General features: G+C 39.6%; 1 protein-coding gene across 2 annotated transcripts in view; it reads right to left on the bottom strand.

Moving 5' to 3' along the window:
• Positions 1-16,204, bottom strand: part of znf609b (zinc finger protein 609b) — a 70,411-nt gene that overhangs the window by 42,793 nt on the left and 11,414 nt on the right. For both annotated transcript variants that reach the window (XM_007231852.4, XM_007231853.4), the window contains exon 2: positions 11,890-12,762. In XM_007231852.4, coding sequence (XP_007231914.3) covers positions 11,890-12,636 — 747 coding nt within the window. In that variant the 5' untranslated portion in view covers positions 12,637-12,762. The remainder of the gene's footprint in view (positions 1-11,889; positions 12,763-16,204) is intronic.

The following is a 16,204-nucleotide window of genomic DNA, read 5'->3' as shown; positions in this document are numbered from 1 at the left end:
CCACCCAGTAGAGAGGAAAAGTCTGAGAGTACTCAGACAGAGAAAAAGAGAAAGAGAGAAAGCGCTTCACCATACAATCCCCACTGCCTCTCCTCCCCACGACCTCTACAACTATGAGAAACTGACTTTGCAGTTAATACACATTTGTTTATAATTATTATTAGCCCACAAACCAAGTGCTAACCACCAGACTCCCCACAACTAACGTCTACAGGTCCTGCTGAGTACCAGAGCTCACTCCTTCAGGAGCACAGAGCTCACTTTTACATTTCTCTCAGCAGCGTAATCTCCTTCTGAAAGCCTTTGTAGGATGAATTAAGGAGGCCCCACATTCAGCGTGTGGAGAAGAGGGGGCGGGAACTAGCACAAGGGCCTGCTTGATGCGGATTATCATAGGAAATAAAATCCTTTCATCTAACCCCGGAACGTTTTACACAGAAACCAAGCCTACACACCACGCAGCTCTGACTTCCTGCACGCCAGCTATCTCACTCTCACTCCATCATGAGTTCAGTACAGGGTAACTGAGGATGCAACAACAACACAATGGAAAAAAAATGAATAGTCGCTGTCCAAAGAAAACCAAGTATCTCCATTTTTTTTCCATTGACTTCCATTAAAAGTTTAGAAGGTTTTCTAGGCTTTCTCCTGTAAAGTTGCTGTTTTAAAGATACTTGTTTTTCATTGGACAGCGACTAAATAAATCTAAATAAATACATATATTTATCATTAGGGAGAACCCACTTAGTGCTAGGCAATATGAGTAATCTGACCTCAAATCAATATCACAATTAAAGTAATAGTTTAGTCTACTCTAGATTAAGATTAATGAATGATTAACTTCACAATAAAATAATCAACAATATTACATCAGTCATTTTGATTACACAAGATTACATCAGTTACAAGTTGTGAACGCCAGATTTAACTTATTCTCAATAAGAAATATTAAACAAAAAAGGACTGGCCTTGGGTACTGGCCTGCAGTAGCATAATTTTTAAAATTAAAGTAATGTTTTGAAAAAACAAGCATCACAAAAAAAACCCTGAAGAATTTAGTTTTTTTGTTAATCCAAGTCACTAGTGGTTTGTCGCACGTAGCTTGTTTTAACATGGAAAACAAGCAGACTACAGTCCAATATACTCATCTCTGAGCAATGAAAGAGCTAGAACTGCGGTTAGAGGCTAATGCTAATGCTCCAGCCTTACTGCTGGAGGAACTACACTATAAACCCTTATAAAGCTGTAGTTCAGCGGAGAGACTTTATTGCTCCTTAATACCTGACAGGTACAAACTGTCAATGTTTGGGGAAAATATATACTTTTTAAATAAAAAGTATTTAAAAAATAACAGTATTTTTTTTTTTTAAACAATCTGAAATGTATATTAAACCCCCATAACTGACCATCCTTCAGTTATTAACATCTTCAGATCTAAAAAGAAAAAAGAACAACTAATTTTTAATTGACAGGCATAGCTAATGGTGATTTCATTTCAGGGTCATATTGCCCACCTCTACCATGTAGTGCAGGTTGATAGAACAGTGTAGAGTAGAGCAGCATTACATTATGCTCTGATCAGATCAAAGCATGAACAAGAAACAGCGACCAGCATTGTCCAGAGCTACGTTCTGATATTTACTCCGACGTTCACGGAAATTGTTTGCGTAAATTGAATTAACTCTCAGAATGGATCTGTCAAATTAATCAAATGTCTGCTAAATTAAAACGGTCACGATGTGCAGGGCCAGATTTCCCTAACGGAAACCCCACATGCAGCCTAAATCAGGCTAAGCTTTCAACCTAATTAGCGGAACCTGACGAGTGGCACCATCTGAATGTAGCCTGCCTGCACCAACGCGGCCAAATGGATAAAAAGCTGCGGAACCGCACTATACATACAGATTACTTTAGATTTATCTGCTGGAAACGCTGCTTCTCGTAATAGAATGGGACACCAAGGGATACAGCCTGTTACCAAGTTACCAGTCCACACACCAGTAGAGGAGAAAGGGAATCTGGTGCTAAATCACAGCACCTCGCTTCATGCTCGTGTTTGATCAGTCACGAAGCACGCTGTGCCACCAGTGAGTCACGCATCACAGGAGAAAGCATGCACGTCTCAAAGTCTCGCTGGAAATGTTGCGTCAAAATGCGCCAATCCTGTTCTGACAGCACAAACACAATTCAGAATAATTCCCAACTGGAAACTTAAGCAAACCTACGATGAATAAGAAATTACTTGCAGCAGCGTTCCACAAGATTGTTCTATTAAATTATAAGTAGCAGAATTCCTGCGTGGGAATGGAACTAAATATTTTAGTAAATTATATCAATGTCAGGGGCATGACCATCTTTGCAACATCTAAAATATTCATTCTAAAAGAATAGTGGTCTGGTAGGTTTGTTAGACATTTTGACAGAATTTAGTAAAGAGACAAATTAAAGAGAATGAATAAAACAATACTCAATATATTATAAATAAAATTCACACATAGCTATTTATTTTCATTTACCTACATTAAAAGTACTCTTCCACATGCTTTGTGCAAATACACACTTTCACCAGAGATGTCTTTAAATCCCCAAATCCTGAAAAATGTAAAGATTGTACATTTAAGGTCAGTTAAAAAGAGTGCACAAACTGTGAAACTAATGACCAATGACCAATGGATACAAGCATGTATATAAAGCATATAAGCATATAAGTGAAATCACCACAGGTCTAGTGCTTCTGTTGGTTGGCTGGTTGCAGTATGGTGTGTTACTCTGCCTATCCCTATATTTCATAATGACAAAACTTCCAATATTCCATCTTCTTTTTCTCCACTAAACTTTTCCATCTTTCCATTTCCAATGTATAATTCCAACAGTTAAGACTTCCCAGTGCTAATATTCCCTATATTCCCAATATTTTCCATTTTTAAAACCTTATTCTCCAATAGAGTAAGACTGAAGTAAGAGATTTAAGTAGATTGGTGTTGAAAAAGGGGGTGGGTTTATCACACATCCCCTCTTTGCTAATGAAAAAAAGTGAATACTGCCCAACCCTACACAGAAACCACACTATATATTGATTGTGTAAAACAAAAGACTTCATAGAATTCCCTGGAACTGCAGCTTCAGCCTAAGCACCTCCTAAAACGCAAGGCCGCGCCATTCTGTCACTGAAATCTTCCACAATACCATCTAATCTTCTTAAAGGAATCTTTCCTGCGACACTAACCTCATTAGAGGAAGAGTAATTCAATCTTCCTCACAAAGACGTCAAACACAGCAAGAGACTCGTTAACCTTCAGGCCTTTTATCAGCTACTGTTTTGACAGAATGATCAGACCTGGAGGAACACTTGACGAGGCTACATCTACACTAGTGTGTGTGTGTGTGTGTGTGTGTGTGTAAAATTGCAGACAATTGTAACCAAGTGAAGCCAAACACTGTGGCATACTCTTGTGTGTTTGGCAGAAGTTTACTATAAGATATTTCATATCCTTTAGGCACTGGAGTGGATGATGTCTTAACCTGACAGCACAGCCTAGAAGGACCAGAATCAATGCATATTTTTCTACTGGATGATCAGGTTATCCAGTAGGCATACATGTTTTAGCAATAAAAGTTTAAGTTCAGTTTATGTATTATATTAAATGTGAAAAAAAATGGAAATAAAAAAAAATGATGTAAATGTTCAAGTAATTAAAATACAACCATTTGAATTAGCTTTATTGTTAAGTGTGCATGCAGCGGTAACGTCTGAATCTATGTGCCAAACACAGGAAAAAAGCTCCACTTTAACACAGTTTCACACTCCAGATATTTACACCACTGTGTTTTAGAAACACATCATCACAAGACTGCAGGTGGTGGATAATGAAAGCACAGAAAAAAAAAATCTGAATGAGGCCCAGGCTATCTGATCTATGATGCATCAATCCATCAAAACAGGCCGTGACCTGCCCTGATCCAGAACCAGACTGGAACATCTAACAGGCTAACACAAAAAGCAATCAGATATTCTTGGCGAAGCTCCAGATTATGAACTCGAGTGTCCTTGATAATATCATATTAAGTCAAAGTCAGTGAGGAGAACACACACTGCAGACAAGAGACTTCCTGAGAATCCCGACAATTTATCTGCCTGACTAGACGCCTCTGGCCTGAGCTTAGCTTCCTTATATATCCAAACTCCAGCAGAACTCAGGCAGGGTGATCTGAGAGTGCAGACTAAATCACACACAGTTAGCTTTGGTCGCAAGGTCAGAAGTATCGTTGAGAATATAATTAACACAGAAACATCTAAAACATCATTTTAAACCAAGAATAATAATGATTTACTTTCAGCATCCTGTAGGTTTCATTTATATCCGTTTTTTATTGCAACCGATTTGTGGGAGTTAATCAGTCGAATGGATTTTACAGCCAATCATCAGTGTGAACAATAACGCTATTTTACACAGAGTCTGTCAGAAAGGCCACGACTCTATTATAAGCTATTGTAGATAACCAAAACTCACATTTGTCCCCTAATGGAGATCCATTTGTTGTGGTCGCTGGTTTTATGGCCAAAACAGCCACAATTTATATCTCTACATTACACTTTAGGAGCTACTCCAAGACACATTTGAGCAAAGATATAAGCAGAGTAGACTCATCATTCGCTCAAAAATGCAACTGACACCTGAAACACCTTCCAGTACAAATAAAAAACCTCCCAGTACAACTGAAACTCCTTCCAGTATAACCAAACCACCTCCCTATGCAGTACGACACTGTTGAGTTTATCAGTCTGAGCAGTCGTTTTTCGTCAACACAAAATGCTGAAACTGTTCCATTCACCTAAATTTGAATGCACAACGACAAGAAGGTGAACAGACAAACAACAGGTGCAGGAATCAAATTTAAGTCAGCATTTGACTACCAAGTATAAGAGCATATAAATAAAATCTTATTAGTTTACAATCCAGATACTAGCCCAATCCCATAAACTGTATTTCTGCAGACTTTTTGGCAACTGAAATATTCCACAACACATCGAAATGAACTCAACACTAAGTATTACGTATGTATCTACGTAACGACTCTACGCACAAAAATGAGCAAATCCCCACTCTGTTCTTTGCACCAGCTGATTGGTGTCCGACTACGGCGAGGGATATAGTGGTTTCTGTCTTCATATTCTGTGAGGGTTGGATTGTATGTTCCATACAGCCTACATAAAATAATATGCTTTTAAGATTCATAGCTGATTGACATATAAAACATAATAGATATGAAAAATGCATTTACTCCTTACGTTGTACCAAACTATTTTCCAAACTGTACTCTTTAACTCCAGCTATCCAAACTTAGCTTCACATTTTCAAACTTTACCCTTCTGGCTTCATCTTTCTTTACCAAACCATGAGTTCCACACTATTGTGTACACCCAGCCCAAACAGTGACCTCTTTATACTCTTAAACCCTCAACACCAACTGCTTTTAGAACCTGCTAAAAGCAAACCAACCAGCGCAGATTCCTCCAGATTCAGAGTCCGGGCTAAAATTACACACTATAACCCCAGCTTTAGCTATACAAACTCTAGCCTTCCTAAAGCTACACTGACTTTCTAAAACACCATTTATCAAAAAGCCAATTTCAGAGGTCCTGAGGAGCACATGAACCTCTCCAGGGCCTGGGTTAGTAATATTCAGGCCTGAATGCGGCGTGTAAGAAAAGAGGAGAAATGTGTGAACGCTGAGTGCACTGGAGACGGGGATTAAGAAGCACTGGTCCATTTCATCGGCTTTCTCCCTGCCTGCCCTCTCTGATTTCACCAGCTCAATGAAGCCAGGCCCTGACAAGCTATTCAGTGTGTAGGAGGTTAAAGACTTCATCCATTCACAATGCTCACCCCCCCCCCCCCCCCATACATCCTCCCCCCTCTCTCTCTCTGCCTCTTCCATTTTGTCTGCTCGCTTTTCCCTCGCTCATCCCTCTAGCCCTGAAGTGCCCTCTTCTCTCAACAGACCAGAGTGGAGCTTCCAGCCCCACGGGGGTGGGGATAGTTGCGGTGGTGGTGGAGGATTGACTAGCGGTAGAGAAGGGGGGGAAAAAATTACATATATATATATATATATATATATATATATAAAAAAGCACACTATGACTGGATTCATGGTTTATTATTAGCCCACTGACCACTCCAGACAGACTCCACATCCATCCGACTCCTATTTAGAAGCACCGCAGCAACTTGAGGCATTCAGCAGCCCAGGCCTTCTTTCATTTATCAGTCTTTGTTTGTTTATCCCCCTGCTTTGCCCTCTAGCTTTCTCGCTGCTTGCACTGAAAGGTGAAATGAGGCATGCTGGAAATTTGCTGGCCGACAATGGAAGACAGCTGCTCTCACTACTCGAGCCTTTCATGAGCTGAATTAGCTTGCCGTCCTAGGCTCTCTCGCGCTCTCTCTCTCGCCCATCCCCCCACAGCTCGGTTCTCACCGCAGCGCTGATCCAGACACACTCCCCGCTCGCCTTACAAAGCTCTGAGAGCAGGGAGGAGAGCAGCACGCCTGAAAGGGCTTTGTTTCCCCGCAGCTCCAGTGATTGCTTTGACGTGCAACGCCAAGACGTTTCACGACCTTGCACAGAATTTTCCTTCACATTCCCCGAGGAAGGAGCGGACTGATGGGAGTCAGAACCGGCTCAGATATGAAATATTAGAGAAACAGAGAAAACAGTTTTTTCACCAGATTTTTCCACTAAAGAAACAAAACAGCCTAAACATATTTTGATTTGCTTTTAGAAGAAAAATCAATTAGCTAGTAAAAACTAGTAGTTTAGAAATTATTCTTGAGTAGTCAATTTTTAACATCCCATCAACAAAGTACTGAAAATGTACTATTCATGTATTTCTATTCATGAATTTACTTCAGCAGTGCTGCTCTAACTACACATTTAGGTACCCAGCACCCTCAGCAAGTCAGCAGTGCAATTTTAGTCATACATTTCCATAAGCAGTGCAATTTTAGTGATACATTTACAGTAGCAATGCATTACTAGTCATAAATTGGCTTTCACCATCACAATTCTAGTCATGGATTTACCTTAGCAAGTGTATATGTAGTCATAAATGTAACCCAGCAGTGCAATTCAAGTCATAAATTTACGTCTGGAACACTACTCAAGAACATTTACTCAGAGAATAGCAGGCAGAGTTTCGTTAATCAAACAAATGCTAAAGCTATGTTAGCTAGTATTAGCTAAATGTAAACGCAAGTGCAAGTAGAGCACAAAAATGAACTTAAACCTGCCTTTTAACAGCTTTTTCTAACTCTCTGCCTTGTATAGAACTATACAGAAAAACTTGCAGTCCTGCCACTGCTGCTGCAAAAAATACTAATGTTAGAGGAAATAGTGTAATATTAATATTCTGTCTTTATTCAATTTATTCAGTCATTGAAATAATTTAAATTTTGCCATTTTGAGCAAAATATTTTTGGTTGCCATACATCCCTATTTAAAATATATAGAGCTTACAAAAAATAACCAACAGCCATGTTTACCCAAAGCAAGCTCGGTACAAAGAATCCTTCACAGCTAAACCCAGCAAAACCAAATGTTCCACCAGAGCAGTGTGCAGAAGCAGAGTGCAGTTTACGTCTGCAGCTCCAGCATAGCTGAGATTTCACACTTCGGACGCAGGAATGCAGGTTGAAGAAGTCACCCAGAGGTCAGTGGCTGAGCTCTCAAAATGGCACCATAATGACTGACACGAGTCAGACTCGGACTCGGAGCCAGGAGCTCCAACGCCTCTCAGTGAGGAACCATATCGACCTGACATTTCCAGTCACTTTGAAGCCGAACTAGCACTGCAGCAAGCAATTATTTCAGTTATTCAGCAATTATGTCATCATTCCATCCAATTCCCAAGCACCAGCCAGAGACTAGCAAAGACTCTTTCAGATTTTCTTCCCAATTTAGTCATTTTGTATTTCACTCCCAATGGCAAGGACTCCATCAAACGATCCCACCAGTGCAACTGAGAGGGTGAAGGCTAGAACTGAAGCTACATTTGAGTCACGTAAAACCAGGCAACAATTTTACCTATGCTTACAAATTTGACACTATAGAGACATTGAGACATTGTACAGCTCAACACGCTTGAAAGTTAGTCAGCAAACATATTTGACAGAAAAGAAAACAAACCCACCTAAAATATCGAGAACAATCATGCTTTCTGAGAATCTCATCCACCATCTTATTCTTCATTTGTATTGCAACACTATATACAGCTCTATTAAATCCATTCTCCACCCAAATCAGGTATTTTTCCTCTCAATTTTAATTTTAAGAGTTTTTAAATAATTTGTGTCTTCATACCCAAAATCTGTTTTCAGCCCCAATTATGCAACTCTAACCATTTTCACCACATCACAACAATCATCAGGTCTTTTGTGAAGGTCTGTCACTACAATTTAGTTAAATACAATACAAAGCTTCCCATAATTTCGCACAATACACCAGCAGTGTTGCTTTTAAATACTCTCAACCAGAGTTCACTGACCTTCAACCAGGACTACAATGAGTGAAACAGGACTAATTACATCCTCTTTATATTGAAACACATTGCAGTAGTGGTGGTTAAATGTTTTTTATACTGATGATATCTACGAAATAGAAAGAAAAGCATATTCTAACGTTACTTATTATATCATTAATAGTCATATGGCACATTCCAACAGCTCAGTCTAAAACCTATATATCCATCCTTAACATCACAACCTTTTTTGCTGCCAATGAAATAGCAAAAAGCACAGACTTAAACTGGTCAATACAGAGCATACATAAATTGCAGAAATATGATTAAGTAACTTAGTATGAAGATAATATGAAATAAGAAAATAAAAGTAGTAGTAAATGAGCAGAGTTAAGCAGTATAATCCAGCTTTGAGCAGATAACACAGCCATTGTTACTCTTTGGCAGTTACTGTTCTGGGATCATGTTTGACTGTGAACATCTGTGAATTATGTTAAAGCCATTTTCCACCCGAAGCAGCAAGTTTGCAAGCAGCTCAGAGTACTTATTACCAGAACTCAAGCCGTGCACTTTTTAGATCTTTTCAGATTAAGGTTTCAGCTGGCTTCTCTTACAACATCTCAAACATTAGCAAGATCACAAGCAGCGTTTACTACGTCATTAACACAGATCATCTCAAAGCAGCAGCACCAGCAACAACCTAATCTAACTTAAATAGTCTGGATGATTCATTTCAACCTGTTTTAACAGCAAAACAACTGTCTGAAAAACCAGCTGCAGTACGAACTACCATCTCCAGACCATTTTCACCTAGTCATGTGACTACTATCTGGATTGCATGCTGATAAGACTTTGACTAAAAGTGTGTTGATATGATATGTGGTATCATCGTAGGTCTATTAATACAACCTATGTCAGTATCGTACTCTTTATACAAAGTAGAATACGAGTTTTATGGTTTGAACATGATGTTAAATTAACGGCTATGTTAAGCAAAGTGCATTCAGACAATTGTTACTAAATGACTGACTTATAATAAAGAAAATGATTATCTCGGATTGGTATTGGCTTTGGCAAATACTCAAGGCCACATTAAAATTACTATTTTAACCACAAGTTTTTACACTTAAGCCAAATGTGGTCAAATGAGCATTGGGTTAGTGGAATAAACAAATCCTTAGAGGTAAATGTGTTTACTCTGCTAAAACATTGCTCAAATGTGTCTTGGCCCACCAACTGAAGTGGTTTGAGTGATCAGATCTGGTTTAAAGAGCCACTAAACCCTAAACCATATTTTTAGCATTAATAACTGAAATGTGCTCCATTGAAGTAATGAAACATATATATATTTTTTTTACTTTCCTAACTTTCCTTACCTTTTTTAAACTTTTATTATGGTATTTTCCACCTCTGCAGTGCCCTCTCTGGTTCAACTGTGCTATAGGTGTGGGTGATGTGTAGATGCAGATACATCACAATATTGACGTCCAACCATCTGCATCTCACTGCTATCAGTGTCAAACTGCTGCTGTTGCAGCTCAGCCAATCCACTTAGCCCTGCCTCTAAACCCATACATCACTCAGTGCCCCTCCCAAACTACCCTTCTCAATTTTTTTTTTGCATTTTTCAAATTTGAGCTTTTAAAAAATTTAATTTGAGTTTAGTGACCCTTTAAATTTATACTTTGCATGTTCACACATGCATTCTTATGTGGCTCTGCCTTATTATGATACTGAACCAATTATGTAATTCTACTCCAGGTGTATCTAGTCACAAATGTAAAATTCCAATTTAAGGTGTCTGTATCAGCTACTGTGTCCATGCAAAATCTGATAAAGATATCACCCACCAAAAACAAATGCAGGCGATATATATGGCACTGACCCAACCTGACAAAATATGAAGTCTGTAGTTCTGAACCCAAAGTTATTACAGCATTTTTCATCTCAGCAACTCCAAAGGGCAGCAGATAACAGCAATTCCGCCGGCTCCCATTCTCAGCCAGAATCAAAACACGTATCTGATATCTTTCGCCTTCACATTCCGAGCTCCGAAGGCCACTCCTCCCCCACAACCACCAAACCATGGCACAGAACTACACCCTCGCAAGGCAACAGGGATCTATCTTGGCTGTCTGACAGCTCCAGATCACAGGGTGATCTTAAGGTAAGATTACGGTACTTTACCACCCTGGGCCCTCAGAGTGATAGAGTGGAGCTTTTCACTCAGCTCTGGACAACTCAGCCACTTCACTTCTCTACAAGCTATTCTTCACAGCTCACTTCACACTGTATTTTAGCCAGCGAGGACAGAGATATATACTTGCTGTTTGGATATGAGTTTGTCTAGACGACAGGCTGGGTATTGATCATAACAGTTTATATACAGTATTTGCCTGTTTGAAATGTTTATTAAAGAAGTCTTCCATCATACAGATTAAAAAAAAGGACACATCATATAGATGCAGGTAATTGTGGACTTTGTCGAATAGTCTGTACTGTATGCTGTTTTTTGTATTTATTACACCTTGTGTACATAAAGCATCAAGTACACAACCAACATGTCAAACAGATACATGATACACAACCACATGAACATGATGTCTAAGCTAACTTGTCCACATTGGTCATATTTTAATATCTTGTAAGTCAACCTATTGCTATGTTAGGAGGAACAACAATCTAATATCTAGCGACGAAGGAAAGACTACAGGCAATTCCACTTAGAGTCGACTCACAATGAATTTGACTGTAATTAATCAAATGTAATTAGATTACCTTTATTAACCCACAGCATACTAAAACATCCTTACCATATCTCCATCTACCGTAAGCTGTAAAGAGTTCAAAACCAGCAGGAATTTATCCAGCGTTATCTCCCAGCACTGTTTTTTCAATCCTTTTTTAAGTACATGACAGAGAGGCTGTGTGTGCTTGACAGCATTTTGCTCAACATCCCTACCAGTAACCAGACAAAGCAGTGTCTCAAGCACAAATCACACATAGGACAAAGTTACTGTGCTTCTTTCAAGCCCTTTCAATTCATCACCAACACAATGCAGCAGTCTTATGGAGCATGCACAAGGACACGCTTACGTCTGCCACTGCAATGGCAAGAAATGCGCTTACATCTGATGCTGCGCTTACATTTGAAGCCAGATCAATTTCACATTTGATCGATTGCTGTGATAAGTGAAGAAAGCCCTTCACAAAAAAAAAAAAGAAACCTTTACGTAAGGTCTGGTACACGTCTTTTAATACAGAAGGCTAAAGCAGATTTGCCGCTCTTTCATTGTAGCTCTCCTTGGCAACTCAAGGCAAGAATCAGTGCTGCAATCAAACACTCAGCTCCTAAAGGAGTGGCAAGCACTTACCTTTTCATTTTTCACCTTCTTCAGTGCTCGGCAATCACCATTATCCATCTCCTCAGGTTCCGATTTAATGGCCAGGGGCACTATTCCTACAGATTCCAGGGCATTATTCCCATGAGGCTCTGTCACAGCCATGTCAGCATTCTGTGCACTGTCAAAGGAGGTGCTACGTGTATTGTTCCCAAGTGCTTGAGCGTTAGCAGCGACCTCTTTCTCAATAGCGACCACCGCGACCGGTCCTTCGCTTTTCTCCTTCTTGTTTTTCCCACCCGATACTTCCTTCTCCTTTTTGCTGTTGGTTACGCCGCGGGAGGCCTTCCCACCCTTCTCCATGCCTTTCCCAGGCGTGGAGTTGCCTGTGCCTCCCGAATTACCTGTTGTGCCAGTTACCTCCGCTTGGGTTCGTCCCTGGTGCTCTTTCTTGGCTCCGTCTCCTGCCGGAGACTTGCTACTATTGTCTTTAGAATTCTTGTTGCGCTTGGATTTCGATTTGCTCTCTTTGCCTTGAGGGGCACCGACGGGACTGACAAACTTGATGTTGTCTGGCAGAGCCGCGACGGCACTAGGTGGTGCCGCCATTCCCCCGCCCTCCTTTGAGCCAGACATCTCGAGCTTGTCCTTCTCTAAGTCAGCGTCAAGGTCGATAATCAGATTTCCAACGCCAATATCCCACTCATCACCGCTGTCATAAGTGTCCACCGCATTCGAGTCCACACCTTTCCCGCCTGCAGTGCCACCACTTAGGGACATTTTAGTGCCAGCTCCCCGAGTCTGTCACTTTGACGTCTGATTTCTCAGACTTCCAGGGTGCGGGGAGAAGGGGGAACAGTAGCCTCAGCGCATCGATGTCAGTTTCCAGAGCACCCACATCTTGCCCTAAATGGAAAAAAGACAGATAAGAGTTATTCCGTGAAAAGGATGCTTGATAAGGTTGATTTGTTCAACATGACAGATTACGGCACGGCATGATGCAGTAGAAGAGAGGAGACACGCAAAGTAAAGCAGAGAAGGTCTAGCTCAGACTAACAGAGTTTTACAAAACATGAAAGGTAGCAGCCTACGGCAAAGTTATAAAGTGCCACCAGCGACACAAGTCATAACACACATCCTACTTAAAGAGCTATAGATCAATCATTCTGACTAGTCAATGTCTGAATGATACATCATTAAATGTAGTTTTAGCTCATCATATCTTACTGCTGATTTAAATGGAGTTACGGAAAATGTGGCCATCTATAAATCTTAAATAAACACTATTAAACATGTGTCACCCTTGCACTACATAAACAGGATTTTTAGATGTCACTACTAAGAAAACACAATAGCTATAGGAGTTACTTAGTTAACTTGCTGATAACCATTTTTGAACTACAACTGCTTGCCATAGTATCCTATTAGATGAGTCAAAGGCCAGCATATGGAAAACAGATTGGCTCTTTACAAAACAACATTCAAACCCAGCACTTATTCCCCAAGCCACAACCTGAGCAGACAGAACTGAATGTGTCTTTATTTAGCAAGATTCAGAAGAAAAATAATCAATTAGAACTCATACGATTATATAAACAGAAAACTGACGGGGAGGGGGAGGGGCAGTAACGCTGTCTGCTGAAAGCGAAGCTTAGTCAAAAGCTGAGGCCCATAAACTAATTGAGCCGGCCATGCTCTTTCACAGGCCAGTGAGCTCAGGGTGGCTTAGCGGGGTAAAGCTTGAAAGGCTAACCCTAGTCAAAGGAGCACGGCCTTTGACCCCATTCATTGTAAATAATTAACACTGACGTCTGCGGCGTTTGTCTCCGGCTGCCTGCAAGGGCAAATAAAAGGCAGAAAAAAAACGCCTTAAAACAAGGCCTTCGATCAATACGCATTTACATCGCTCAGACGTCTAACGATCAGCTTAATTACAAAGTTTTCAGAGACTGAAGCTGCAGAAACCCGAGGTTTGGGCCGGAGATCCTCACAGCTTGGACACATTAGACCTGTTCTTGTCTTTTGATCTTTATTGCAGTGCATCCATCATATCAGATGGCCACAGAAAGCAGACTAGCAGTGTGAAAGTCATAAATTAGCAGTCCCTGTATCGCCGCTTTCTGTTCTGCATTCAGGCGGCTTCCCATAAAGAACTCTCAGACAGAAGCCAAATGTCCAGTCTGGGGAATAGCCTGAGCTGCTTTAACACAGGACAGTGTGCCACCCAACACACACTCTGTTCTGTTTGTGTTTCCTGATGCTAGAAAGTAGAAATATGATGAAACTTTTTAATAAAGAAATCAATTTTCTTACTGCATTAACATTGTGCTTTTTTTCCATTTAAAGAATTCTGACCCAACAGTACATTTTATTAGAGACCACAATTAGTCCTGATTACATGAATGATGTGCATCAAACACTGAATCAAAATCACTGTGCCATGCATTAGAGTACTGGAACAGCATTTTTAAAAATGTGACAATAATCTGCTGATTAGAGCTGCAACAGTAACTGTTGACTCAAACTGTATTTGTTGATTAATGTGTAATTTGTAATAGCACTGCATTCCACAAAGTGCCGGAGACAAAAAAATATGGGAGAGGAGTAATTGGCTCAGCACTTTCCATATTTAAACATCTTTTGGACATTTAAAAGCCATTAAATTCCACATTTTTTTCATTGTTCTTTCATCGTTAAAAAAGCAATCAGCAGATTAGTCAACGACCAAAATAATAATTTGATACAAGCCTAGATGTTTTAAAGTCAGGTTTGTTGGCTTGACGGCTGAGATGTTAAAAATGCATGTATGCAGCTTCAGCTTTCAATTAGTTTTTTTAAATCTTAATTAGTTTTCTTATTAGTAGATTTCCACTATTTAATAAGTAAAAATTTAAAAATGTAAAAAAGAAAATAATACTAATAATTTGCAAACTGCATCTCTAGTATATTGTGCATCACTACAACAACAACAGAAACATAAGAAAAAATAAGATAAATCATCATCATATCACCATCATCAACTCTACATCAAATCATTTTTAGCTAATTCAACACAAGGCCTATCTGTAACCATGTAGTTCAGCTCCACAGTAACTGAACTATTATGTAGCAACATAATCACAATATTGACTTTTAATCCAAGCAGCCTTAATCATCCAACTGGTTTTCCACCTTCACAATAGTTTTTCTTTGTACAGCAGCTTTTCCCCTCTGCAGAATCCTGCCTGTATCACCCCCAGCGTCAGCAGCTCCAGAACAGGTCAACAGAAACAGGACAGAAAATCTCTGACCGATTCATTAAGAGCTAAACTCCACTGAGGATCTGTCATCTAATCACTCACAGATGGTCGCCTCTTCAAAGTGGATGGGCTCTAAAGAGAAAAAGGAAAAGGCAGCTGCCCTTCTAGAACAGTCGAGGGAGGTCAGGGTGGGTTTGTAACATCTGGAGCTGTGCTGTGATGTACCGAGACTTTATAAGCCTGCTATCAGACTCTGACACTTACTGCATCCCCAGAGCTTCCTGCTGAAATGCCATGAACCCTGCTGGAGAAGTAAGACATGGTGAAGTAAAGCGCTGGGTTAGAGGTGGGAAGCTCTGCACTAAACTGGGCAAACTAAGGGAAAAACTAGTAATGCCCAGAATATTTGGCAACCAAAATTATTATTTGGATAAACGGTCAAAGAGTTTTTTTTTTTGTTTTTTTTTAAGTTTTCACACAAATATTGGTGGCCAAATATGCAGCCACTTGTTCATATGTTGTTTTTACACTCCACTCATAAATTTATTAACATTTATCAGACTTGGTAGTGGTTTACTCCCTCTTAACAAACTAGTTGTTTTCCAGATTAAATATACAAGCTGTAAAGGGCTAGGACAATGACTTAAGCTAACCCAGACTTAGCATTAGATTGTTTACTAAATTGGAATGCTGATGTAAATGTATGACTAAAATAGAACTGCTGAAGTAAACATATGACTAAAATAGCACAGCTGGGAAAAATATATTACTAAAACAGAACTGCTGAGGTAAATTTATGACTAAATAACGTAGCTGGGGTACAAATATTACTAAAATGGAACAGAAGAGGTAAATGTATGACTAAATAGCACTGCTGAGGTAAATGTATAACAAGAATAGTAGAATTACTAAGACAAATTTATTGTATTCTGTATGTATGCCAGATAAGATAAATATCTTAGGTTTTTAATCATCATTTTTATTAGTAGTTCAGTTTTTTTTTATTTTATTGAGAAAGACAAAAGTACATGTAGGCTAGTGACAAAATTCGTATAGGCGAAATCCTAGGGGGAAAAAAAAAAGTGTTGTAGAAAATCAGTTTTATAGAA

This window comes from Astyanax mexicanus, chromosome 16 (assembly GCF_023375975.1).
Source record: "Astyanax mexicanus isolate ESR-SI-001 chromosome 16, AstMex3_surface, whole genome shotgun sequence".
Lineage (NCBI taxonomy): Eukaryota > Metazoa > Chordata > Actinopteri > Characiformes > Acestrorhamphidae > Astyanax > Astyanax mexicanus.
The sequence above is the reverse complement of the archived record's forward strand: the minus strand, read 5'-3'. Positions and strand labels throughout refer to the sequence as shown.